The 26,953-nt window shown below is 39.7% G+C and overlaps 1 protein-coding gene across 2 annotated transcripts in view; it reads left to right on the top strand.

Moving 5' to 3' along the window:
• The window catches only part of SPIRE1 (spire type actin nucleation factor 1), a 135,592-nt gene that overhangs the window by 50,367 nt on the left and 58,272 nt on the right, over nucleotides 1–26,953 (top strand). For both annotated transcript variants that reach the window (XM_054191735.1, XM_054191734.1), the window contains exon 3: nucleotides 6,868–7,104. In XM_054191735.1, coding sequence (XP_054047710.1) covers nucleotides 6,868–7,104 — 237 coding nt within the window. The remainder of the gene's footprint in view (nucleotides 1–6,867; nucleotides 7,105–26,953) is intronic.

The following is a 26,953-nucleotide window of genomic DNA, read 5'->3' as shown; positions in this document are numbered from 1 at the left end:
TGTCTTAAGATAAAAAACATGTATTCTCCTGATATTTCCAAATAGCGTTTCCATAGTCATTGGGGCCTTCACAATCTTATTTTTGATGTACCTAATTTTGAAGCCGCTAAGAGTTTGAATGAAGTTTTTGTGCAAATTTTCTGTGATGATAAAATGATTCTAAAAAGATCAAGGTGAGATACTGTGCCTAAAATTCTAAGTAGATAGGATATTTTAAGAAAATTTTCAGATAGTTTTAAGCCTACAGTAGGGAAATGTAACAACATACCCATTCTGCCTATTTGTTTCAGCAAATATATTCCAACCTTAGAATTCTTAATGTTGTTGCCATCTCTGCCACTTGCTTAAATGGGATCAGGATAACATGACCTGTATTTAAAAACATGATACGAAGAGAGGCGTATTTAAGAACTTTCAAATGACTTTCACCATCTATGTTACTTAATTATTGCACCTAACTTTACTGGAGCTTCAGCTATTACTGGAGTCTCCACAGTTAAATCAGGGAATTTAATTTTGTTTTTCTCTGGGGATGAATTGTCACTTTGGTGAAATTCCTTCAGGTTGGATAAATTCCTTAATAACAGAGTAATAATTTGTCTTAATCTTGGGGATTATAATGTATGAACAAAAACTAGACGGAAAATGAGGTTTTTGTTTCAATGTTTTAATGCAGCAGATAAAATGTAAGTTGAAACTGATACAATGGAATAAATTCTGCTTTCATTTATGCTAATAAATGATATTTCTCCTTAGATAATATCTATAGTGAAACCTGAACAACCAAAACCATGTTTATAATTATCAGAACCTTTGAATAAATTGAAGAGTTATATTACACTTGAGCCTTAATAAACTTACAGGTAAATTCCTGCTACTTTATTAGAGGCAATTGAGTCCAACAACATTTAACTGCTTAAATTTTTATATATTCACTTTGGGGGACCAAAATAAAACCCCAGAAAGCTAGCATCCCCTTTGTATGTTTTAGGCTTCTTCTGTGTCTTTGATCAGGAGTTCTTCTACTGAATCTCTTTAATGTATACCTGAAGAGTAAAAGGAATTCAGTAAATAGGTCTCTCTACCCACTTCGTGCATTCAAAGACTCATGGATATAAAATGATTTTGAAAAAGATCTCCCTTGAATACGGTAGAAAAATTTTCCTAACTCTGAATATATCTAAAACAGAATTAATCTTGTTAAAAGGGTGTATTTAATTTCCTTTCATATTTATTTTCTGTTAGACCTGACATACTCTGGTTTATTTTTTTTGCTTTGCTTTTATTCCTGCTTTGTCTTAAATAGCAAGGCTCATTATATTGCAGAAAGCAGTATCTCATTATTTCAGTAGCAAACCAACATGGCCCAGAAGTTAAACAATCCTGTATCTTATATCTATATTCTTTGGAAATGAGATTAATTGGAAATATTCTCAATACTTGCTGCTTATCTGGAAGCACTTGGAAGTTTTTTCAGTGTTCTCATTTGACAGTCTGTTGCAACTTGCTCTAATTTAGCAAAGGTCATATTTAAATTTAGCAATGTCCCCAGCTATTAAAGCCTGGGTAATGCTGGCCTGTTTCCACTGGGGAATGCCGTGGTAAAAACTACATTAGTATAGCCGAGGTATGCAGTGACAGCAATGCATCTCTTATAGCAACCTATTTAGACGTACTCTTCCATGAGGTACTCTTGAGAGGAGTTATAACCGAAAAGTGTACTTTGGTTTATCCTAACCCTGTTATTTGTTCACCTTTCCTAAAAGGTCTTTTTCAGTTCCAGAATTGGATACTTGAAGAAACAGCAAATTATTTTGTTACAAATGGAAATGATAACCAGGGCAATAGCTTGCTCCCTCTGTCATCTAGCTGGAGAGGAACGGTTGGGTTTACATAAAACTTTAACGTGCCTGTCTTTTCGACTGTGTTGCACAATTTTAGCACAAAACCTTGTGCGTGTTTGTGTGTCTTCTCCTAATGTGCCATAGAAAATTTGAGATACGTAACTCCTGACTTCAAGGGTGTCTATGGATATGTTTGTGCTGTGTGTTATGATTCCAGAAGCAGAGCGTGGAGCTCCTGGCAGGCTAATTTAAAGTCAGCAGCAGGACAGGTTAGTCTTTGCAGATTGACTAAGTGCTGCCTCATACTGGGGGTGGTGGCAGAGTTGGTGGCGGAGAGGAGCTCTGCCCTAGGGAGTGCCATGGCAAATGCCAGCTCCGGGCTCTCAGCACTCTTACTGTAAGAGAGAGGGATTCTCCTTCATAGAGTGTCTTGGAGATCTGCTGGCAAGAAGTGGGAGCGCTTAAAAATAGTAATTGTAGTATAAATTGTTACTAAAAAAAATGTATTCGAATTCATAAAAGGCAGTGCAGTAGTAATGCAAATATTGTTGTGACTGGTTGCCATATCTGAGGTCCCTGTGGGAAAGTTCAAAGTTTGTTGACTCACCTTAGAAGCTGGAGCTTCACGGCGTCTTTAATCCCAATTTAGGGATACAAACCCTGTGAGTGGCTTTTGGAGGAAGGGAGAACTTCAGGGAGGGACAGGCGTTTGAGCTGAAAAAAAGCCCTTTGCTGCTATAAGTACAAGCCTGTCCTTAGGCTTTGTTGCTTTGTTTAAAAATTGAAGCAAAGCCTAGGAAGGGGATGAAAGCTCAGACAGTGCCCTATTGTGCGTGCGGTGAGTGGGGGGAATGGCATGTGGATTCTGCTTTCCTCATCTGCGCTTCAGCTAGAGTCAGAGAGGTATATACGTCGAGGGGAAAATAAAGACTCTTCTCTGAAAAAAAAAAAAAGAAAAAAAAAGATAAGTGAAGTACTTAGAGTAATTCCACTCGAGTTGAGACTTTTGCAAGTCTCAAACATGTTTGCTTCCTATACAGAGGCTGTAGATTTGACGAGTTTTTGAGAATGTTAAATTGTCAGTGTTATTTGGAAAAATGCAATTTGTGTCGTATAAAAACCTAAAACCCTAATGAACCCCTTTCCAAGAGGCATGCCCTAATGTGTTGGAAGAAGGTATACGGAATGGAAAGTTCCATGCAGTATTTGTGTATGAAAATAGTCTGAATGGTTTGGGGTTCGTTTTTACTGTGTGTGTAAAAGGAGTGTGAGGATACTGTTTTTACATCGTGTTTGAAGTCAAAGTGTTCCAGCAACTTTATCGCAACTTCTTGTAAAAGAACAGTACAATACGAGTCCATACTGGTGTAGGAATTGAAAGAATACTCACTCACGGTGAGACAAAATTCCCCTTTCATTAATGATTTAAGCACAGCAGAGTATGAGTTCAGTCTGTGGGAAATGTTTTGGTGGTTTTTTTTTTTTTTTGGTCTGAAGCCATGACTTTCAAAAGAACTTGGTGAGAAGGTGTAAAGCATAATAATGCAGACTTCCTTGTTTATTTTTTTTAAGTTATTTAGCCACTGATTGATTTGCAAAGATCAGGTCCTTTGCCAAAATTTCAATCAATCAGGAAAAAATGAGTTCTAAAATTCCAGGTGCGGAACTGATTTTATTTTATTTTTGCATCTGAATCAAGCAACATCATTTATCCTTAGTGCTGGCGCTTATTTCAGCATCGTGCACTTGTTTTGGTGTGTCAGTGTACAACTCTGGTTTAAAAGAGCCTTGCTAAGTCCCTTCTTACCCTTGTTTTTCCAACTGTACTTCAGTTTTCACATATAATTGAAAACTATGCCAGTGCTTGTCACTTGTTAGGTGCCAGAAGTATTTATTTTGTGTGAAATTAGCAAACAGTGCAGTTTAGAACCAGTGACTTCTTTGTGAATAATCGGTGCCTTTTTAAAAAAGAAAAAGTGATAGTCCCTGATTATCCAACTCAAACCCCCACATATTTATCAATTCATCCATTCAGCTGTGAAAAGCTTTTCCTTTTTTGTTTGTATTTGATTTGTATTACAGGCAAAGTGACAGCACTCATGCGTTTAAGCTGCAATGAGCTGACTGTTTAACCTTCTATATTATGTTTCTAGTTATATAGACATAGAAGTTTTATTTGTGTGAAGTTGCATTAGTAGCTTTGTCCATGTGAAGAAGCGTTGACGATGCTGTGACTTTTGTTTGATATTCGTATGGCACTTGTGTGGTTTTACAGGATCCTTGGTAAACCAGTAATACTGAAAGCACTGAATGTTTTCAGTTTTAATGCAAGTGAAAGCAAAGTTTCTCTGTTAAGATGTTTGCTGCTTTGTCTTTCAGCAAGCAGAACCTGTGATACTGACAGACACTGAATAAATATGGTTTTGATCACAACTCCTAAATAAGGAGCTGAGAGACTGAAATATAGGTCTGAATTGGTGCCGTTGCAGGCTTGGGTGTTTTGTCATCTTTGCATGTATTATGAAATCTGTTCATAATACGTAAAAATGCACAAACCATATTACTGAACTGCAAAAGCCCCACTGCCGACACATCAAAGCAAGCAGCAGCTGTCAGCCAGTTTTAGCCACAGTGCTTTTTGAATGCCTTAATCCTTTTCCCAAACAGAAGGAAGCAGAGAGAGTGCACTTTCTTTATACACACACCCCCTATTTTATTTTTTTTTTTTGAAGTGTTGGTGTAGCAAAATCCAAAAAGCTGTCTTCAGCAGCCATCGCTGCATGGCACAAGACATTATTTTCTTTGCATCTAATTTGGACATTTCAGCCCTCCTCATGTATGCTAAGGTCTTCCAAATTTAGTTTTTATTAAAGTTAGAAATTACTCACATTGTGCTTACTCCCAAGTGTTTAAAATATCAAAGTGATTATTCAATTGTACTTCATTTTCATTTTAGGTGTACTTCAAATTGGAATTAACCTGGTGTTCTTTGTTCCCTTTCAGTTGCTGAAGGGGTATATGTTTAGCTTGCATGCAGAACCTGAGTTACAGAAAACATACACATCTACCAGTAGAATATATTTTATTTTGTGAAATTTTCAGATTTAGTTTTTTTATAGCAAGTTTTACAGGATGGTTATTACAAAATAGCTTCTCTAAGAGGCAAGCCAGATATGCTGCAAATGTAAGTTTGATCTGTTACAGCTGTTCTTAAGGTCTGTGTGCTGCAGTGTCCTGTCTCCAAAGTGGGTCATGGCAGAAGTCTGGGGAAGGGTATGAGAACTGAGCAAGCACACAGCGATGCTTCCCTGGTGTTCTTTGCTGTTTTGCTAGCATTTCCCAAGTCAGAAGCTGTTCTTTGAACTAAATGAATTGAGACTTTTTCTGCATTAATTTGCCTAATCACTTTTCTTAACTGCATTTTAAGAATATTTTCCAAAAACGTATAACCACGTTTCAAGAGAATAGCATAGGAAAATTGTTTATATTGAATCATATTATCAACATTTTTGGAAATAAATTGTAAAAGGGTGGGGTTTTATGTATTGTTTTTTATCTTTGTTTATTAGCCACTGTCTTGCAAAGTGAATTTGCACTGCAAAGTAATCTCAACAGAGGAATGAAGTATGCAAGTGTAAAGCTGTCAGACTACAGCTAGTTCATTAAATTGTCTGTCTGGATAAACTAATAGGATATCATTTTAAGTCTTTGCTAACCTCCAGCTTCTCAGATCAAAAATACTTCGCTGTGCTGAAATAAGTAAGCTGCTAGAGTCAAATTTAATGTTTTAAGAATCCATTTGTGTTGTCCTGTTTACTCAAATAGAATTTCAAAAATCTGCATTAAAAAGTGTGTTGACCAGGATAGTACTGAAAGCCAGATGAGAGAAAATGGCATTTGATGACAAGGTTTGGTATGTTTAGAAATGCTCCTGTTATTAAAGTTGCTCTAGTGCCAACTACTCCCACACTGGAGTCTGCTCATTTGTGTGACACGCTAGCCACCACACACTCAAGGAAGATCAGAGATTGCATGCAATAGCTCTAGTCCTACTTTTGTTGTCAGACAACAATCTCCCAGCAGTGACATTACCTTGTGGTTTCCTCTTGCAAGCCCATTTTGCCTTCTCTCTCCATTGATACTAATTTCCAAACTCCTCAGTTTGAAATCGCCTCTCTTTACACTTTTCAAATGCTAGAAGCTTCAATATTACTCGTAAGAAAAATAATTAATGACAATAAAGATAATGTGCGTTTAGCATTTTGGGATGTTCATGACAATTTTTTGCTATCTTACACTGAGTAAGAGGTTGTCTGTTTGCTTTGGTCTTGACAGAGCACAAAAAAGATGCCTTAAGTTCAATGGAAGATCAAGCCATACCTCATTACTATGAAATCCAGTTGTTGGTAGTTTCAGTAGAGTATGCGTGCCTCCACTGGCTGTCCAAGAGGCAAAGGAGTTCTTGTGGGCTGATCTCCCAGTGCACAGTGAGTTAATATTGGGATGTGCACAGCTGTGTCCAGACACCTCTCGGGTCCATGAAGAGATGCAGAAACTGAAGGACAGTTTCCAAGTGTTGTTAAATCGCGGGGAAGAGAGGCATCTCATGTTAGTTTATTCTTTCTTTTGATTTCTTTCTCCCTCCACCCCCTCCAAAAAAGGTCATATGCATGTAGTACAGTCTTGCAAAGTCTAATGCTATTTTGAGGTTTGTCATATTAGAAGGAAAAAGGGAAAATAATCTAAAAAGGTCCTGCTTTGTTTTTACATTACAAACTTTTATTTCAAACTTTGAAATAAGAAAGCGGTAGGTATGTGGTATAACCTGCTCTTGCATGTTCTGGACTGCATTACTGAACTGCTACTGTAGGCATTAGAGGATCATTTTTTCTCTTTAATTTTGATGTTTATTGCCCTCTCTGTTGCTAAGTTTGTTATACAAACACGAGGAAAGTGTGTTGCTAGACTGACCTATTCATTCATGTAAACGACATTAATAAATATTTCTTTTTCACTTTTACAGGTTATTGAATCACTAGGGATTATTATATATAAAGCCCTGGACTATGGTTTGAAGGACAATGAAGAGCGGGAATTAAGTCCTCCACTGGAGCAGCTTATTGACCACATGACTAATAGCACAGAAACAGACGGGAGTAGGGATGAAGGATATGATGCTCTGGATGAAGGAGTGGAGGATGACGACGATGATGACAAAGAGGAAGTTGAGGCCATTCATTCCTATAAAGATGTCATGAAGGTACAGTAGTGGGCAGTTTATATGATATTTCACTGTTTTTAGCAATGAGTAAATCGACTCTGTTTTCCATGTTATTGCCTAGTGTGATAGTGGCTGTATCACTTTCTGATTACTGATTTCCCTGGTCATTCTGTAAGGTTTGCTTGCAAAAATGGCATGCAGTAGTATTTCACTATTGACATTAATCAACAGAAAATCAATGATCAACTTTATCATTGGATGTGCCATTAATATCACATTCTAATTTCTTCCATGCACTGGATAGTCAGCCTTCCAGTCTGTTGAATTACTTTGTGTACGCTTGCATACTTAATGGACTGTTTCAATTAATTCACCTTTTCATTACTGCAGTATTAGTTTAATTATTCCTTATCAGTTTCTTCCTTTGCCACCCTCCTCTACTGAAGCAGAGGACTGCTTTTATAAGAGTAGTTTATTTGTATGGAGTGAGTCAGGATACAGTATTTCATTGACGATCATTATGGTTGCATTTCTTGACCTGAGTTGTGAAATTTGGAAATACAGCTTATGAACTTTAATTGCAACAGGTTATTTAATGTTATCTGGGCTACCATGATCAGTCATTTAAAAGTATTAACCCTCTATTTTCTATAGAGTAGTCTTCAGTACAAGTTTTAGAGCCAAATGAGTTCTTAATACAGACAAAGGTATTAACAAGCATGGATTTTGACAAAATTTGTATAATTGGTTTACCTCATAAATAATCTGAGAGTTTAATATAGTTTGGAAAACTGTATGCTAACTTGTGGTGGGGATTGAACCCCATATAATGCTTCTTTGTAAATGCAAGTCCTATCTAAGGACTAGAAGGTTAGTGTGTCACAGAAATTAAGAGTGTAGTGGTGGAAGCTGCGACTAGAAGAGTATCCTGGATAGCACATCAGGACACAGGCATGCAGAAACAAGATGCCACTAAAACCTGCCACTTCTGATGGACTAACAGTAAAGAGGGAAGCTCTTAGGAGACTGGAATGGAAGTAACTTTTCTTTGAGATGCTTTTGTATCCTCCTTGCATCAGAAATAATGCTGAATGCTTAATGCCTTTGTTTTTTCTCCCTCCCTCGGAGAAGCAGGGGTCAGAGGGAGGAATGAATGAAACGGCCTTTCGCTCTCCTGTGATGGGGAGGGCCTGGCTGGCTGAAGTTCTTTCCCCTTCAAGCTCCTGCCACTCCCAGCCGTGTTGAGTTGGTGCCCTCGCGGTGGGCAGGAGCGAAGGTTGCTTTGCTCTCTCCTCCCTCTGGCACTCCCCATCACCCAGTCACCTTCTCTAGAAGTGGCCAGCAGCACCCTGTTAAGCCCCTGTGGGAGCGTCTCCAAACAGCATGGTGCTACGTAGAGGACAGATGCAATATATCCTCTTTTCCCCCAGTTTGGCAAAAATATGGTGAATTGGTGGGACAATCAAAGTTGGATCGTTAGAGGAAGTTTCGCTTAGTGCAGAGGCGGAAGAGACATTTGTATATGCAGAGCTGAGGGCAGTGGCTTGTAGAACTGATTATTTTGCAAGTTCTTTAATTGATTTCTGCAAACAAGAAAAGATAAGTTTGGAAAATTTCTCTGAACTCTGTCTATCACATTGGTACACATTCCTGAAATACAAAAAAGATAAGAAAATGTTTGGGCAGGTTTCAACTGTTAAGGCTCCGGAATGGCAGTTTTCTGGTTCTGATTTGTTAATCTGTATCTCTGCTACTCTGAGGTACCTGCCTATTTATATGTTTTAAAATCAGCATCTTAGATTTTTAACTTTTATCTTTTGCTATTAATTTTTTAATCATTCTGGAAATGTACCGCTTTTGTGACTTCATCTTAGTGAACTGAAGTTCAGCTGTCATTTCTAACTTTTACTCCTGTATCCCTTGGAATTCTCTTTTCTTGCTGTTGTTGCTTTTGCCTAAAGTATTTGCTGCAGCCTTAACTCTGCAGCTTTCCTTTATTCCCTGCTCTGTGTTATTCCTGTGCTGACAGTACTAGAACGGCAGCACCGTTCTGCCACATTTTTGACATCAGTGCGGATTTGTAAGATCGTTTTTTCTTGACTTCCTACCTTTTCAGGGGTAAAACCATGTTTTGCATGTGGCTTTTTCTTCTCCCCCCCCCCCCCCCCCCCCCCCCCGTCCTAACTCTGTTGCAGGCTACACCCTTATTTACCCAGTGACTGTTTCACAACAGTAGCGTGTGGTCTTGTGACCATGAGGCTCAATAATTGTAATTCCCTCCTGGCAAGACTCCCTGTGAAGCTTTCTTCTCTGCAGTTTGTAGTGAATGTTGCAGCAGGTTTGCTTATTGAATTGAGCAACTGTTGTTCTTGCCTACCCTGCGTTTTCTAAATTGCAAGCTTGGAAAATGGTGGAGATGGGCTGTGTGCTGCTCATTGATTTTTAAGGTTTTTAACTCTATAGTCTTCAGTATGGACATGATTTTGTGCTTGAAATATGATCATATGTTTCGTCCTTCTCCACAAAGCGTCATTGTCAGGTCCAAGGCCTGTCTGTGACACTAAGACTGATTTTTTTCACCATTAATCACTAATGTGGATGAGCCTATTTTATGATTAAAACACAGAGATAGATATGATATGTGTCAGGTTTTCCTATAAAGTGAAGTAGGCCCAGTCAATCCTGAACCCTCCCTTAACCTGTAAAGAGCTGAGTAATGCGGTGGACAGCTATTCCAAAGAATTGGGAAAAGGGTAAGTTCTACATAGTACTGCCAAGATCATCATTGGCAAAGCTCCTGTTTGTAGAAGACACAGACAAGCTTTTGTGCTTCTTCTCGGTATATTTGGCTGATTTGGCTTTTGATTTCCTTGGCAGGACCAACCTGCTGCACAGACTTGAGCAACTGTTTTTAAAAATGCATCTATGAAGAGAGGAGATGTCGGTTGCCAAACACTTAACTTTTTTTAGTCTTCGATGTATTTCAGATATGGCAGCCCTAGTGCAAATGAAGGGAGAAATAGAGGCAGTATAGAGTGGCTGTTTTCAGACAGATGTTTGCCTTGTTTGGGGCCCTATTCCCTGCCCCCATCCCCAGTACGTACACACTGTGCACATATGGTACAGGAAATCCGCGCATATCGGGAGTGCAGGGTTCACTGTGCACATATGCAAGGACAAAAGTGTACATGTACAGTAATCCCAAGGGGTCGGGATCGCATCAAGTTGACGGCACATGTACGGCTTGGGGAGCCTTGGGTCAACAGAGGATACAGAGAAGGCCTGGCGTGCTGGGTGGTGTTGGGCTTGCTAAGGGTGTGTGAAGTCCTGTCATGTGGCCCCTTTATCACGGCGTGTGGCCCTCCCTGATACTGAAATGAGATGATGCAGTTTATCAACCTCTTCCAGAGTGTGCTCAAACCCTAATTCCACTCCTAATCTTAACATTATCTCACTCCTTATCCCACAGATCTCTGCAGTCAGATATTTTAAGCCAGCACCACTCTTCTTGTTAACCTGGAGGTGCTTTCTAAGCTGCAGTTTATCAATATCTGCTTGCCTGAGCCCCAGCCCTAAACCCAATTCCAGTATTATCCTTTATTGTAGGCCAGCAGCCTCTTCTAATTTCAGATGTAAATAAAGCCACATAACCCTTTGATAGCAGGTTTTAGTCTGTGCTGGCTTTTGCTGGGCTGAACTGCCATCTTAGCTCTAGCGCTCTCATTTTTTCCAGCTTTGAACGTCATCGTAGCCAAATTGCTATTGCCAGTACTAGACTTTACCTTAGCTCTTCTTCAGATCAGAGGTGTTGTCGGTAGTATCTGCAAGTCGTGACACTAACCTTTGTCACTGCCTCTGCTACCTTTTTCTGCAGGTCTCCTAGAAGAGACATAAGGAGGTAGTGGTCTTTCTGAACTGATATCTTGCTCTTGCATATGTTCACCTTCTGTCCTGAAAGTTAACTGAGCTTCAGGAGGAACCTCATCTGTAATCGAGCCACACCTTCTTATCTCAGAGACAAATATAAGTGGATGTCCTCCAGTACTCTTGTCCCAGGCCTTACCTAACTAGTTCAGTAATAATGTTTGTTAGTTCTGACCAAAAATTAACTGTCACGCAGCTGCTGCTTCACAGAGATGAATTAGTGACCCAGGTCCCATAGCAAACAAAACTTGTACTTAGGAAATCTCCATGCTGACCTTTTAATTTGTATGAAAATTATTTTCAGAGTAGCATGTGCCATATTATGTTATCTTGCTATAACAAATGTAAACAAGATTACAGTTTGCAGTATTTTTAGTGGTAGAAATTCATGTTTGTGCCTTCCTTGTAAGCAAAAGAGGAAGAATAAATTGTTTCTGTCAACACTCCCCTCTCCCTCCCTATACTGCAGATATTTTAATTGTCACTTAATCACTGGCATGGTCTCTAAAATGGGAAACTTTTAAGTCTAGGTGACTCATATGTCTTGGTAGTTCAAGTATATGACTGACTTCTTTCAGCTGGAAGGAACTGAAATTTACAGTGGTGATATTGATCTGCTGGTGTTTTGAATACTCTAATGGTAGTACAGATCAACTATTTATGGCATGCGTAGAGTTACAGAGGAAAAGAAGAATATGTCTTGTCTCCATGCAATTACAGGTGGGATGAGAAGATCTACATTCAGATCTAAGTATTTTGGAGGCTCCCTTCTGAGTTTGAGGACATACATTATTATTATACAGATGGTATGGCCCCGCGTAAGTGTAATATGGGAACCTGTCAGAGAGGAACCAGAAAATGCAGTTAAAAACAAGTCTGGGTATTTTGTTTATGACAGACAGTTAAAGAGTTCATGTTACTGAAATTCAAAGGCCCATAATTTTGCCTAGTCCATGAGGTTAAAATTAGTAAGATGCAGCTTTCTGTGAGTGTAATTCTGTTTAAGGCTGGGTTGGCTTTAGCATTTTTATATGAGCCTGCAGAACAGTATTTATGCTTCGTTTCAAAACAAGCAACTTGCAGTGTACTCTGTAACTCTGTATGAAGCTAGGGAAGATTTTGGAACCTTACCAGGATAGCAGCCAATGTCACAGATGTTGTCAGTTCATTTTATATTAAAAAGGAATGCAACAATATTGTCCATTTTTGAAAATCATTGCACTCAACAATTGATCAGCTCTCTTCTCTTGAGTCCTTTTTGTAGTGAACTCAAATGTCATATGCTAGTCTTTATTTTGGTGGATCTTCTTTTAGAAAAAGGTGATCTATGTCTCCATGTGTTTATGAGGGGAAAAAATGGCAATTACAGTGGGTTGGAAGTCCTCAGTTCCCTTCACTTTTGTTGTCACTATACTTGACCTTGATTTGCTGGCTTGACCAAAAATTACTCATCTTCTACCTGTGCATCTTCAGCTGTCCACACAGAACTGGTGTCTTAGACTCCTTTTGTAATGTTGTGGAACCTCCTGTCCCACCTGTTGTGGTCCCTTAAAGTACAACCATCTAGTTTTTGTACCTCTTAAGTTCTGAGAGGAACAGGTTCTCCTTCGGCTATTCCTTTTTGCGGTTTAACTCTTTGGGGACTGTAAGCTAGAAAGAAACCTAAAGATCTCCCAAAATGATTCTGTGAACGCACCCCCATATCATATTGCCACAACAGGGCACCCCCAGGTGGATGCCCCTGGGGAGTTTGGGCCTCTGCAGATGGACCTTCATGGTGCTGGTCTGAGCAGGTAGACAACTTGTGTTGGCGCACTCGCTGGCCACCTTTTCTACCCGTGATGCATTGACAGAACTGGGACCTCTTGAGTTCAGCAGCGAGGTCCCAAGGACCACTGCTCATCTCCCTGTGCCTAGGGGCTTAAAAACCTTCGCGTTTGGGCTCTTACCCTCCCCAAAATGCTGACCGAGAGTACACCTTTTTGTATCAACTGCACAGTGTCTTCAGACAGACACGTGGACGTTGTGAAGGTTCCAGAGAAACAATTGCTGAGATTGGGTTAACAAAGGAATATATAGATCTTGACTGACTAGGACCCATCCACAGGCATTTTCTTATTTCGTCACCATTCTTTGAGCTAACTTGGAATTGTCTTAGAAATGCAGCAAATCTGCTATTTTTCTTATGCCCAAACAAGCCTTGTACATCGTGGTTATTCATTCAAACCATAGTGCGTTTCTTCTATTTGTGCTGTCACCTTGGCTGGGATCTGCGTCACCTATATTTAGTCAAAGCATCCCAAAAGTTTTTTTGCTGTTGCTGATTTTGCTTTTTTAACTCCATCAGTTCCTTCATCTGTTTTGCTGCAAGACCCCTCAAACATTTGTGCGGGCACAACTGAAGGACTGGCGGAGTAAACTGTGCTGCTGGTGGAGTTGTGAAAGGAGTCAGTATTTGAAGCTCTGGTAACTGTGCAAGCCCAGGGACCTGAGGGCAGACTGTGCAAAATAACGCAGAAGTTTCTGTCTGCATGTTTGAGCCTTTGAAATGTATAAGCAAGATCTCCATGTTGGTGGTTTTAAAATAAAATTACTTAGCAATAACAGGGGTTTGATATGAAGGGCTTTATAAACAGGTGCAGAGCAAGTGGATTTATGTTAACTGAGACCTCTGCAAGTGAAAGATAAGTAGAAGCGGAAGTAATTTTGTACTGTTCACAACATCTATTTTGAGAGGTTTTGCTTAGAACTGCATTATACCAAATGTACTTGCAAGGAAGTTGTCCCTCATGACTTTGGTCTTCCCCTCGGTCCAATTTTGTTCAGTATATTCATTAATGACTTGGATGATGGGACAGAGCGTATCCACAGCAAGTTCGCTGATGATACCAAACTGGGTGGGGTGGCTGACACTCCGGAGGGCCGTGCTGCCATCCAGCGTGACCTGGACAGGCTGGAGAGCCGGGCAGAGAAGAACCTAATGAGGTTCAACAAAAGCAAGTGCAAGGTCCTCCTCCTGGGGAGGAAGAATGCTAAGCACCAGTATAGGTTAGGGGTGGACCTGCTGGGAAGTAGTTCTGAGGAGAAGGATCTGGGGGTCCTGGTAGACAGTAAATTATCCATGAGCCAACAATGTGCCCTTGTTGCCAAAAAGGCCAATGGAATCCTGGGCTGCATAGGGAAGAGTGTGGCCAGTAGGTGGAAGGAGGTGATTCTCCCCCTCTACTCTGCACTGGTGAGGCCACAACTGGAATACTGCATCCAGTTTTGGGCTCCCCAGTTCAAGAGGGACAGGGAACTACTGGAGCGGGTCCAGCGCAGGGCAACTAAGATGATTGAGGGACTGGAGCATCTCCCTTATGAGGAAAGGCTGAGAGAGCTGGGACTCTTTAGCCTGGAGAAGAGAAGGCTGAGGGGAGACCTTATTATGGCATACAAGTATCTAAAGGGTGGGTTGAAGGAGGATGGTGCCAGACTCTTTTCAGTGGTTCCCAGTGACAGGACGAGGGGCAACGGGCACAAGCTAGAACATAGGAAGTTCCGTTCAAATACATGGAAAAACTTCTTTACGGTGAGGGTGACAGAGCACTGGAACAGGCTGCCCAGGGAGGTTGTGGAGTCCCCTTCTCTGGAGATTTTCAAGACCCGCCTGGATGCAGCCCTGAGGGATGTGCTTTAGCAGGGGAGTTGGACTAGATGATCTCTAGAGGTCCCTTCCAACTCTGAAGTTTCTGTGATTCTGTGATTAAAAAAAGAACGGCTTTCCCCCTCCCTTTGCTTTAATTATTCTCATACAGAACAGTGGAAACATCTCATCCAGCAGCATGGCTTAGATAGATTGGAGTTTCTTATTCTAGGAGGGGAGACAAAACCAAATTGCCTTTTCTGTGGTGATTTTTACCTTCCCATTATGGCTCACAGTAATGCATCTACACCAGTTAAAACCCCCTGTACCCATAATTCACATAATTATACTGGTATAACCTGTCTAAGGTCTAAAATAGTCTGAGGAATCCAAGGAGTTGTCCAACAAAAACAGGAAGCACAGATTGGGTGTTCAGATTATTTTTATATATGGGGCGGTTAGAACACCTGAAATTTGTGTGTGGCCTTTATGCATCTAAAAGAAGCAGAGTAGGGCATAGACTTTTTTCCCCGTCTGTTTGATGCTGCAATTTTTATAAATAATTTGTACATGGGTAAAAATAAAGTTCCAGTTTTTGGTGGAGGTGGAAGGATTCTTTGGCAGTAATGGTGTCCCACAGTGCATAAGATGCAGAATTTGTCATGACAGAGCTCCAGTTTTCCCTTTAAAAATACAAATGTCTAAAACATGCAAAGCAATCTGTTAGAAATAACACATCTGGGTATGAGGTTTAATCTGAAGTATCAAAGAACCCGTGTTAGTCTGCGCTGCTAAAAAAGACCCTGGAGACTGAAATAGATCAACGAGTGTTTACTTTCGCAAGGTACATTTTGTTTGATCAGATTAATTTGAAATTCTAACTAATGATTGGAAATGAGGGTAATGGTTGGTCAATTAACACAGTAATGCTGTAGTGACCCATACCGAAGTAAAAAAAAAAAAAAGGGGAGAGCTGCTGCTGGTTACAAACGTGACGCATATCTTCTCTGCCCTATGGATTAACTCCAGCACTCGGCCGGGCGATGCAGAGTGACCTGTGCAAAGCTGAAGGGATCTGTCTGAGCATCTCTCCCTTCAACTCTCAACCACCTCCCCTCCCCAGGTGTTGAAACTGCTACATGCACAGAAGGCCATGGTGGATTTTTTCAGATACACTGTCAGCCTGGTAAAGGCAGTAGATCTGCTCAGAAAAATTAGCCAGGACAGCAGCTTGTCTTACGTTAGGGTTTGGCAAAGGTTCATCTTGTCAGAATCTAGTTGCCACCCATGCAGACTTTGCAGTCTTGGATGTTCATGGTGATGCAGCTAGCTTTTTAGCTCTATTGACTCTTTTTGCTACTTTAGAAATGCAGGATATTTTTATACAGATTCACATGACCTCTTCTATTGTGTCTGCAAGGCACAAGAGTTCTTTTATTTCCATGTAATGCCAACATCCCATAGGGAATATCCCATGTACCTTATCAGTACTGCTTGTATTATTTACGTTATGTGACTGATACATGTTTTAGTAGACAAGTAAGTCGACAGTGGCGTGCAAAATTCCTGTACAGTTTTCTGTCTCATATAGTGTTATGTGTTGAAAGTTCCCAGTAACTGCCCTCACAGGCATATTCAAAACAGTAGATTAACTTGTTTCTGCAGTTTTTAAGTTATGCGTATATGGCTCTTACTTGAAATGGGCAGTATAGGTGTTCTTGTAGCTGTAACGCTCTACAGGCACAAGAGAAGCGGGATTTACAGGGCGGTGGAGAACTTCTTACTTAGGCCAACTGATTTAGCTGGGGGAAAATCTGTTAGCCCAGTCCAGGCTGAAACAAAAGGTCCAACAACAGGGTCTCCAAGTGTTTGTCCACTATAAATTTTGGAGTCTCTAATTTTTTGTGAGGTGTTAGGGCCTCACATTCCACCACCCCATTCAGCAGAGGAGTCAAGAGGAAAAGTGGCTGTGGAAGCTTTGCCTGTTCTGGTTCGTCAGGACACAAATGACTAGATTTGAGGATGCTCAGAAGTTTTTCTTACTGATAGCAGTTGTTTAAAAAAATGGTGGGTATTTCAGTTGTCAATATTGCTAGTTCAGAGTCCCTTTAAGGATGATATAATTGCATTGCCAAACAAAATGGAAGCAGCATAGATGCTACAAAATTACTCAATTCCTTATAGAGGCATATTGTACTGTAACAGCAACATGGGAAAAGTAAAGAAAAGGAGCGAGGGCCCTTTAATTAAGCCACTGTGATCTTGCTTTTGAATTATTCAAAAGGGAACCTTGGACTGGAGGCAAAGTTTCTTTTGGTGCATTTATTTCAGTGCTGGTAACAGAATTAAAAGAAATGAAACATTTGGAGGAATGCTGTTTGAATTGACTTAAAAGTACCACTAATTTTTACAAAATAATAATCTCTCTTTTTTAGCTATGTGATTTATTTTTTTTAATATGTTCTTGATTACTGTGTTCTCATGGTGCTATTTTCTGCTCCCCTTTGCTTAGTGTACTGTTGCGTGCTGTATTTTAGAAAAAATATTTGTGAGATAAGGCCATTTGATACAAAAAAATAAACGGTGTATATTAGATTGTGCTGTCCCTTGAAGATCTGAATCTTAAAGTCCGAATATCGTACTTACCCAAAGATTGGCCTAAAGGTGGGGAATGTTTTGCATTTCTTAGTAAAAAGATTTTTACAGTGTGTTTCTGTTTAAAACATGTAGTTGCAACATCCTTAAATAGTATTGTGACTGAACCAATCTAAAGGGGTAGTTTTCAGAAGACTATTGTCTGCAGGATGCATGGCCCCGAGTGTATTTTAAAGGATTGATTTGTAAATATTTTTAATGAAATAACACAATGGGAAAAGCAGCATTCTTCTGGGTGGTGGCTTCAGTGCATTTCTCAGGTAGTTTCAGCTTTGCTTTACTGCATTGCTTGGGCCATACCATCCCAAAGCTTGTGCATCTGTGCAGGTGATTCTCGTGTGCCTAGTGGTGGAGAATTATTTTAGTTATTTTAATCCAGCAGCCTTGCTAATAACTCACACTAACTTGTGCCACTGAACAAAATGGTCCCATGAGATGATCTCCTTGAATTATGAAGTTTGGCAGAGCATTTGTTGAAGGGAAGGTGTAGGCTAGCCTGGATGCTATAGGAAGACAGCAGGCATGGGAATTCAGGGATTTCGTGTGGGGAGGTGAAGCAAACTGTCAGAGCTGAGTAGCAACCGTGGCTACTCGTTGTTTGGACACCCGAACTAAATCATGTAAAGAAGAAGATTTAGCCGAGGGATTGGCAAGAGCAGGGAGCTAAGGGAAGCCAGCTGCACGCGAGGGCAATGCTTCATACGCTGCTCTGAGTTTGCTTTGTGTAAAGCCTGTAAAGAAGGCACTAGGAAGCTTTTTTTTTTTTTTTTTTGGAAGCCTGGTTGGATGGAAAACAGAGGAGTTTTTTTGCCTTTGCCCTGAGGAGAGAACAAAACCCTTTGTTTTATTGTTATTTATGTATTTGCATCTTGGAGAAAGAGGCTAGAAACTTTATTTTAAACACTAGAAAAACTAGGAGTTTGTTTTATTGTTATTAAGTTCATGGTGGCAAGGAAGAACAAGGTATTTAGGGTAGTTTAAGCCAAAAGAGGGATCTGTGGGTTTTTGCCTGCCTTTCTCTTGGGACAAAGCAAGCTTGGAGTTGGGACAAGAAAGTCCTAATGAGCAATTGTATTTGTTTTTCCTTTTTGGCATGCCAAGATTTCTTGATGTGAGCACTAAGATCAACACTTGCTTTAGACGAGCAAATTCGCATGAAGCCAAATCTCTTTATAAACTGGTCTCTTCTAATCAATTCGCGTTGATCAATCCACTGTATCATACTGTGTAACAAGCCCCCATATATGTATTTTATACAGTCACAGTTGCACAGGTAGATGCAAAATATCACTGTCCTCAATCCACTTTTTAAAATGGAAAGATTATAAGGTGATGTTTGAAAACGTGATGGCATTGGTGGAAGGAGAAGTGCTATAGGGTTTGTTTTTTTAAAAAAACTTTTACTTCTGTGGTAGCATGTAATATTAAGAAGCAAATGAAAAAGATGAAGTTCAGGAGAGTCTTAGCGTGATTTATGAAGTCTTTTCATGTCTGGACAGAGGAATCTTGTCACAGTAGAAATATTTTTAATGGCTCAAAGGTAAAAAAAAAATGTTTTACAGGCAACACACGTGTTTGGAAATAAAAATATTCATTAAGTTTATTTTGCCTGTGTGTTTGCATTTAATTTCTTAGAAACCTATACAGAAAGTGAAGGGATTCCTGTACCTTAGCTTGATCAAGAAAGCTGGGGACAGTTTGTGTAAATCCCTTTAATGTAATTTTAAAGCCGCTTTGAACGTGACAAGTGTTTAAGTGAATTATGTTGATAGACAGGTTTCATTAATTTAAAGTGATGTCATTTGGTGTCTTAAACAGTTGTCCTTATTTTTCATTCTGGGCAGTGTAACTGGAGGTCAACACGTGGTCTGCTTTACTTTGAAAGTAACCACTGTGCTCATTTTAAGAGGGTGATGTCAGTCCTTTTCACATTTGAATGTGTTAGTGAGCAAAGAAGGGGCATTTATTGAGATTTCTTGTCCTAGAAATGGCACTTACTGCATTTGGAGCCAAGGCACTTTGCCGGGGACTTCCCAGTAGACAGTTTGGTTGCCAGAGGCACTTGGCCTCATGGTGTCACCTTCAGCAGAAATGCTGAAATCCGTCGTTACAGGAAACCTGTAAAAAAACCAAACAACTGCAAAATAGCTGCAAAAAAAATTGTACTTTTGAACCCTATGGGTTGTTTTTTCCTTCCTACCTGGGCCTACTTTCTGTCACGAGCGGCTGAAGAAGGAGAGGGGGAGAGGGGACGTGCCTGCTCCTTCCAGGTCCTCTCCCAGTGGCCAGGGAATACATGGCACCCATCTGACCTTGGCCTGGCTCTAGGGTCAAGTGAGCAGGTAAAACAGGTCAGGCGTCTCTGTCATGTCCAGGATACTTTCTGCTGTAAAGATGAAACTCAAGAGGTTTGTAATCTCCCACTGGGTATTCCTTCTAGCTGGGTGCACGGCAGTGAACTGCTGAGGTGAGATAAATGGCAAGATAACTAGGCCACCCACCCAACTAACCTCTATTGTCTTACGTGCCTACCACAATAAAATGATTAATAATTTTCTTTACCACTCTGACAGATAACCTCTCTTTGAGGTTAATTTGGCAGCTATCTAGGCCTTTTAATGAAGACGCTGCAAGCAGAGTGGTTTCTTGGCAGTTCCCTGCTGGTGTCACACAGAGTTTGAGGGAACTGAGCCCCTTGCCTTCTCCACCTCCCCCTGCTTCCACCTGAAGTCATCTTTCTTGTGGCACCCTGATGTTTACTTAAGGATACTGGCAAAAAGTCCTTTAGAAACACTTAGTTTGGGGCTTTTTGACAGGACAGTGATGTTTTCAGCTATCTTTGCTGGCAGAACAAGCTGTAAGCTTTAACACTCATCGGTTTTACACCAGACTCTTTATAGATGTGATGGTATATCCTAAATTCACTTCAGAGCTGTCAGCAAACTCCAATTGAGGCACTTTGCCAGTGTCTTAAATTTGTCCCTTTATGCATTGCTATGAAGTCCTTCTATATGAAGTTGATGCTAAATTGGTGTTCATCTTGCTGGAGGTAGCAATGTTTATAATAATTTATATATTTGCATTTCTAGTTACCTCTACTTTGCTCCTAAGTCTTGTTTATTTTAAAAATAACTGCACTGAGTTTCAGCCCTCAAAAGTGGCTTGATCTTGAAAAATGGCAGTACAGAAAAGTTACCCAAGAGTAACAATTGGTCTCTGACTACATGCAGGAGAGTGCTCGATCACGATCACCCCTTTGATAACCTTACTCTCCACGGACTGAGATCACTACAGTATTAATTACCTTGCAGAGATTTAATTCCTTTTATATTCTTTGGAAGGCATTGGTAAACGTATCGTGAAAAAGCATCTATTTCAACAGACATGTAGTAGATGCCTCTGCAAGTGCCAGGGGTTTTAAAGGTAGCTTTGAAGTTGAATAACTGAGCTGGGAGTTCCTGCCTGACTTGCAGAGATATATCTTTCATTCTATGTATCTCAGAACAGGTAAATAATTATCTTGGCACAAAATAGTTTAATTATTTTAAGAGCTGTGTTTGAAAACAAAACACTCATGCAGCAGTTGACTGAACCAGAAGAGTGATTTGCCTCCTTCCATTTTCTCTTTTTCCCTTCAGATAATAAGATTTTGATGAAGAGGCAGCTGGTAGCTGGGTTGTGGTGTGTGGTTTTTCTTGTTATTTTTCATTGTTTGATTTTTCCCTTAACTATTCCCTGTCAAGGACACATCCCTTTTACTGCAGAACATGCTTGTTTCTGCAAGGCTCCTTCTTCGATAGGAATGGTAAGACTTATCTGATGTGGCTGAAATAACCTAAAGTGCAAAATTATTTTATGTTAATTAAAATCAAGGTAATAAGAGTTGGGAAGACTCTTCAAAGAATTTAAATTATGTATTTTTTTTCCAATTTATTTTGAGTGTGCAAATGAATTTCATTTCAAAAAGAATGCTCATAATTTCAAAGTGCAACTAGCTATTTTTGAAACTGTAACAAACTTTGCTTGCTTTTGCCATCAGAGATTGTCTAAGGTGCATGGCTTTGCCTCGTTCTACAGGTGGCATATTTTGAAATAAGCAAGCTAACTGTTAGAAAGAATAGCCAAACCCTAGAGAAGAGGAAGAAATGTTTCTGAATTTAGTTTGTTAGCAGGAGAGGATCTCTCTTGCTCTGTATCTTTGGGTTCTTACCTTGTGTTGGGGTCTGTGTTGTTCATCCTTTTTAGAAGCAGGGACTCATTCCTATCCTCTCCAAGGAGTCATGATGTTAAAATAAAATTAATATACTTTAAGATTGGAGCAAGTCTTTAGATTGCACTAGGATCTTTACAATCTCTTAATTGGAAATAATGAAGATTACATTTTATATGTATGCCTATGAGTTCAGGACCTAAGATTTCAGGAAAACCATCAATTACTACAAGATGTATAATAATTCGCTACAGTTGTCCATTCTAAATTTTCATATGGAAACTGAAATCTTTTTAGCAAATAGGAGTGCAACAAAGGACCAACAAAGCAGGGACATGACGGAAAAATAATCTGTACATCCTACATGATTTGGTCAGATGTGGCTTTAATCCAGATTTTCTTTATTTTCTTAATCAGAAAAGATTCCCACCCACTCAGTGGGCTTTGCATCAGTCTCAGATCTCCGTTGGTAAAATAGAATTGGTAATTCCTAGGATCTCAAGGGTAACAGAATACATGCAGCATGGACTGCGAGGCAGATACTGTGGTGGAGCCCCCACAGTCACTACAGTCCCCACGGTGTAGACTCAGTGCAGTTTGGGATATGTGAGGTGGCCTTGAATGCTTAACAGAGTGGTGGTTTTACTCCTATTGCTGACATTGGCAAGAAATGCATGGAGGTAAAGCAAAACAGTAAATCTGCCTTTCCCTCAAGTCTCTGAGCAGTCAGGGCGGTATAAACACCATCTGTGGTCCCTACAGGTGGTTAATCCCACCTGTACGCAGGGTGTATGTCAAACCCACTGACTCCAGATAATTCAATTTCTAGTAATTACCAGGCTAGAGACAATTTCCAGGAATGAAGGAATGTGCATAGAGGAAAGTGACAAAAAAGGGTTCCACCACTCGAAATAGAGTGAATTGAGGAGAAAATAACACCTTTAAAGTTCTGATTTACTGAATATCTGTTCTGCTTGAATAAGCAAGGATATATATTTGAATCAGAATTACAGTATTTTCTGTTTAATTAATTAATCAGTTAATCAACTGTGAGATAAATAATTTTGTTCATACCTAGTTTAGAGTGGCATATGTTTTAAATATTAACATTTATGTAACTGATATGCTTTATAAGATAATGGCAATGTAGATTCAATGGCTGTAAATTTTAAGAGAAAAATATTAAGCATAGTTGCCTAGAAGAAGAGGAAGAAGAATTTTTCTGTAGGCCTTTTTCATTCAATCAGAGTTTCAAGACTTGATTTCCCTGACAAAGGTATTACAAATAAGGAGTACGGCATACATGAAGGAATAGAATAGGTTTCCATATGCTGATATCTAATGAAAGCAAAATGCAACTGGTTAGAAGTTGCTGGATTTATTCATTGGGAGTGAAGTTTAAAAGCTTGTTATGTTTAGTAATGGAGTTTGGTTATGCAGCTGGAAATCTGTTTTTTTGGATAGGAATAAAAAGTCATGCTTCAGGACAAAACATGAAAGCAAATTATTATTATGCCTACTGAGAGAAGTTTCAACGCTTTACATAAAAACAAACAAGCTACCCACACAAATGCATTTTAAAGCTCTATATGTGAACTGTAAATTGCTGCCAAGGAAAGTGCATGTTTTTATTTTAGTTGATATATTTTAATTGGATTTTAAGTGGTTTATGAATAAAACTGCCTTACATTAATATATTGTCTCTCACTTAGTAAGTATGCAAACATCTGAACTGTTTAGTAATGAGATTGATGGGCATTATTGAAGACGGAGAAACAACTGCTCTTCTGCATCATTCTCCCCTGCCTTTTCTGTGTGTGTCTGTGAGGTCTGGTTTCTGATTTGAGAGTCATTCCCCACTATTTTCTGTTGCCTTTTGACAAAATTATTTTCTCTTCTATTCCATTTGAAAATTTCTCTATTTTCTCTTGTTTTTCCAGAGATGCTCTGTTTTTTCCCAAGCAGCACCCCGAGTGTAATGGCTGATTTATATGCTTGTATGGAGGCTTGGGGAGAGGGGAAGAAAGAAGGGCATCTATCCTGTTCTCACACTCTGGGGCATGTGCCAAATGTCCTGGTACAAAACCAGCTCCCCTCTCTTTTCTGCTGAACAGAAATAGTCGTTCCAGTAAGAAGGCACCCTGCAGCTCTAAGGAGGGCCTGAGAAGCATGGTAGACAACCATATGAAATGACGTTACAGGGATGCAGCCCTTTGCTATCAGTTGTTCGGGTCTAAGTTATTTAATAATGTAAAGGGTGGTTCCACAGCTTAATGGGCTGTTAGCTAAACAGCTACAGGTAGCCCCGTGAATATGTACAGCCACTCCCCTTCTCCTTTAATTATCCAGTTTTATCATGTTTCCCCATCTATGCCTCTACTCCGCTTCTGAAGCTAATTTTCTTACCCTGGTGCCTCCATCCCGTCCTTCACGGTGCTGCTCCTGCATGAAATGCAGATGTGTGAGAAGTACAGAAGAGAGCTGTGAATGTACACAGAGCTGTTCCCTTGTGAAGCAGAAAGCTTTAGAAAACGGTTGCTGCTGACAGGCTAGCTAGTAGTTTTTGGTATATGTTGCCAGGGTTGATATTTCTTGTAAAAGAATGGGAAAAATATAAATTGTAGGATTTTGCCCTTGCTTGTGAATAATCCCATTGATGTTCCACTGAATAGTCAAAGAGCGAGGGCTAGCAAATTCAGATTACTGCATATTTGTATTATTAATTCCTCCATTATTCTGCTAAGAAACAACAGAGCACAGTTTCTCTGAAACTAAGAGGGAATGCAGAATTGGTTTTCACTTAATTGGCTCTTTTGAAACGAGCCTCTTTGGGAAGCAGGATGTTGTTAGTCCACTGTGTAAAGACAGTGTAACAATACACCTAACACATATTACAGAAACAGCTGTATGCAGGGGGTGTATTTGAGGGGTAAAAATGGCTAAATGGCTTTCAAGAAGGAAATGAGAAATTCTGTGAACACAGCTTTGTCAACAAGTCTGCACTAGCACAAGAAATTAGTCAGTCATTGAAAAATTACTGTCAAAATGTCTGGTGGAAATATCATTGTCTCACACAAACATAGGTTGACCTCTGTTTGAAGTCTGTTTCAGTAGTCGAGGTCTTCATTCTGTACTTAGAAAGCTAATAAAAAGTAAGAATGGGGTTCACCGAATATGAAAAATACAGGATGTGGCTTAAAAATTGAAATCTAGTCAGTAATGTATACTGTAGTTTGATTTTCATTTCTTAACATCCATGTAAGTTTTAAATGCTTTCAAAAGTGTTAGTAATTGTGTTAAATATCTGTAAGACTTTGGCTTTAATTTCAGCAGCTACATTTTTTCTTCTTTTACAGTCCTGAAAGTGGGAACCAACCAAGGCCACTATTTCATCAAATTGTACCTGTTATTGCGAAATGCGATAGCTTTGCTGCTGCATTTGGGCTTTCGTATTAGAAAGGGAAATCAGTAAAGAAAGAATCTATTTTTTAAGCCATTTTATGGAACGGATCACTTAAACCATTACATGCTGAACTTGTGTAAGTCAAGTACTACATAGTTCTCTTGTCCGCCTCAAAGTGATGAAAAACATGATCAAAACAACAAATACCAGTGTGCGGGGAAAGCCTTACCAGATTGCTGGGATACACTTAAGTAATAAGGTAGATGTGCTTCACACCAGCAAAGTAGCAATTTACCTCAATTTCCGCAAAACCTACCTTTTCCTTGAGGTGTGTAAACTTAATTAGGAGCTCACATGTCAAGCAATTGGAGATGCCACAGCACTTGCAGATGATGATTTAAAAAATCTGTTTAAAAAGTTAAGAAGCTTCTGCAGGTAGTTCTTTGGGAAGAGTAACTTTCTGTGAATACTTTCTGTGAATTTATTTTTGTGGATAAATAGCTAACTCTGCTCCCATCCTTTTTGTCTTATCAGAGTCTTGCCTTGCTAGTATTCCCCGTAAGTCCTTTATCAGAGGGATCAGCTAGTCCTTGGCCCACTGCAGTTACAAGCAGCAGAGCCAGGGGCAAATCTCTGCCCAGAAAGTTAGAGAAAGCAGCTGTGAAGTGGTAGGGAGCAGGTGAGCTGGTTCCAGGTGTCATGAAAGCTGCCTCAAAACTTGCACGATGCCTAAGTGCCCTGTACTATGCACAGGGGTGGTCCTAGCAGGCAGAAACATCTTACAAACTCATGTCAAAACACTGCTTTATTCCTCTGAACGGTCCATCCCTCAATGTTATTCTGGATAATAAAGCAAAGCAAAATGCTTGGTTGAGTTTTACAAACATACAGGTATTTTCTTACCAAGATTTTTCTGGTAAGGCAGATGGCTCCTTGAAGTCCATATTCATAGGAATATATAATTATATATATTCTTTTAAAAAAAGCCTAATCATGTGGTCTAGTTTGTCTGCATGGAGATAAAATATTTCAGAAAATAACTGACTTGGGAAAGCATCTCAAGCTGAGTTTTATTTTTTGAACCTATTGCAGTACCATACTGCAAAGGATGAGGCAGATACCTAGTCCCGTTGCATGTTCAGTGATCTGTTGGTTAAAGTAATTTTTGTTGCTTAAGAAAAAGTACATCTTTTAAGTCTATGTTAATAGTCCAAGGCTTTCAAAACACTTAACAAGCCTGGCATTTGCAGGCTGGTGGTACGTTTTGCATAATATCAATAGCTTGTCTTTGTGTCCCATGGGAAAAAGAAATCCTTTTCTTCTTTGTGGTGCATTCATACAGGCCCTCTGCCCAAGATGATTGCAAGTGGAAACAATTTTTGTCTTTTGAAATCTGAATTCCAGCAGGCCAGGTGTTTTGGTGAAGCTTCTAGTGTGTATCTAGGCAAAAAGGTTTTATAAAACCTACCTGAATTTTAGTGGGTGAGTCAGTTGTATTTTTTTGTAATTTTATGGAGCCCTTGATGTGATATATCCAAGCAGGCGCAAGAAATGCTGTTTTATCTCTTTGGATAGTTATATTGTGATTTCTGCTAACACTGCTTTGGCTTGGTGCACTCTGTTTCCTTGTCAGTTGAGGATGAATTTGGATAGAGGAGCTGGCAAGCCTGTGGTATTTACATAAAGCCTTTTTTTTTTTTCTGTGAACCCTGAATGTGGATGAAAACAGTCTCTAATCTTCTTAGTGATCTAAGCAAAGATTGAATGCTTTGGGTCAAGCTGGGTTTTGGATAGACTCAGTTGGGGGGGCGGGGTGGGAATCCCAGCTCTTCACAGTGATTGCAAATGGAAATATTTGCAGACCGAGCTAGTTAATGTTTCAGTAGTTGATAATATTTTTGGTATTTCCTCGGTTTCTAAAGACCACATAATTTGTTTTCAACCATACTTTTTGAGACATCTTGGAAACAGAACAAACAGCCCTCGTATTAAGCTCTGTTTGCGTTCATTCCCCGTAGGATAGTTTTAACTTGTATCATGAGGGATGAAAAGACAAGTGTCAAAATAAGCA

The sequence above is a fragment of the Rissa tridactyla genome, chromosome 2 (assembly GCF_028500815.1).
Source record: "Rissa tridactyla isolate bRisTri1 chromosome 2, bRisTri1.patW.cur.20221130, whole genome shotgun sequence".
Taxonomy (NCBI): Eukaryota; Metazoa; Chordata; class Aves; order Charadriiformes; family Laridae; genus Rissa; species Rissa tridactyla.
This window is presented reverse-complemented; position numbering and strand designations above follow the sequence as displayed.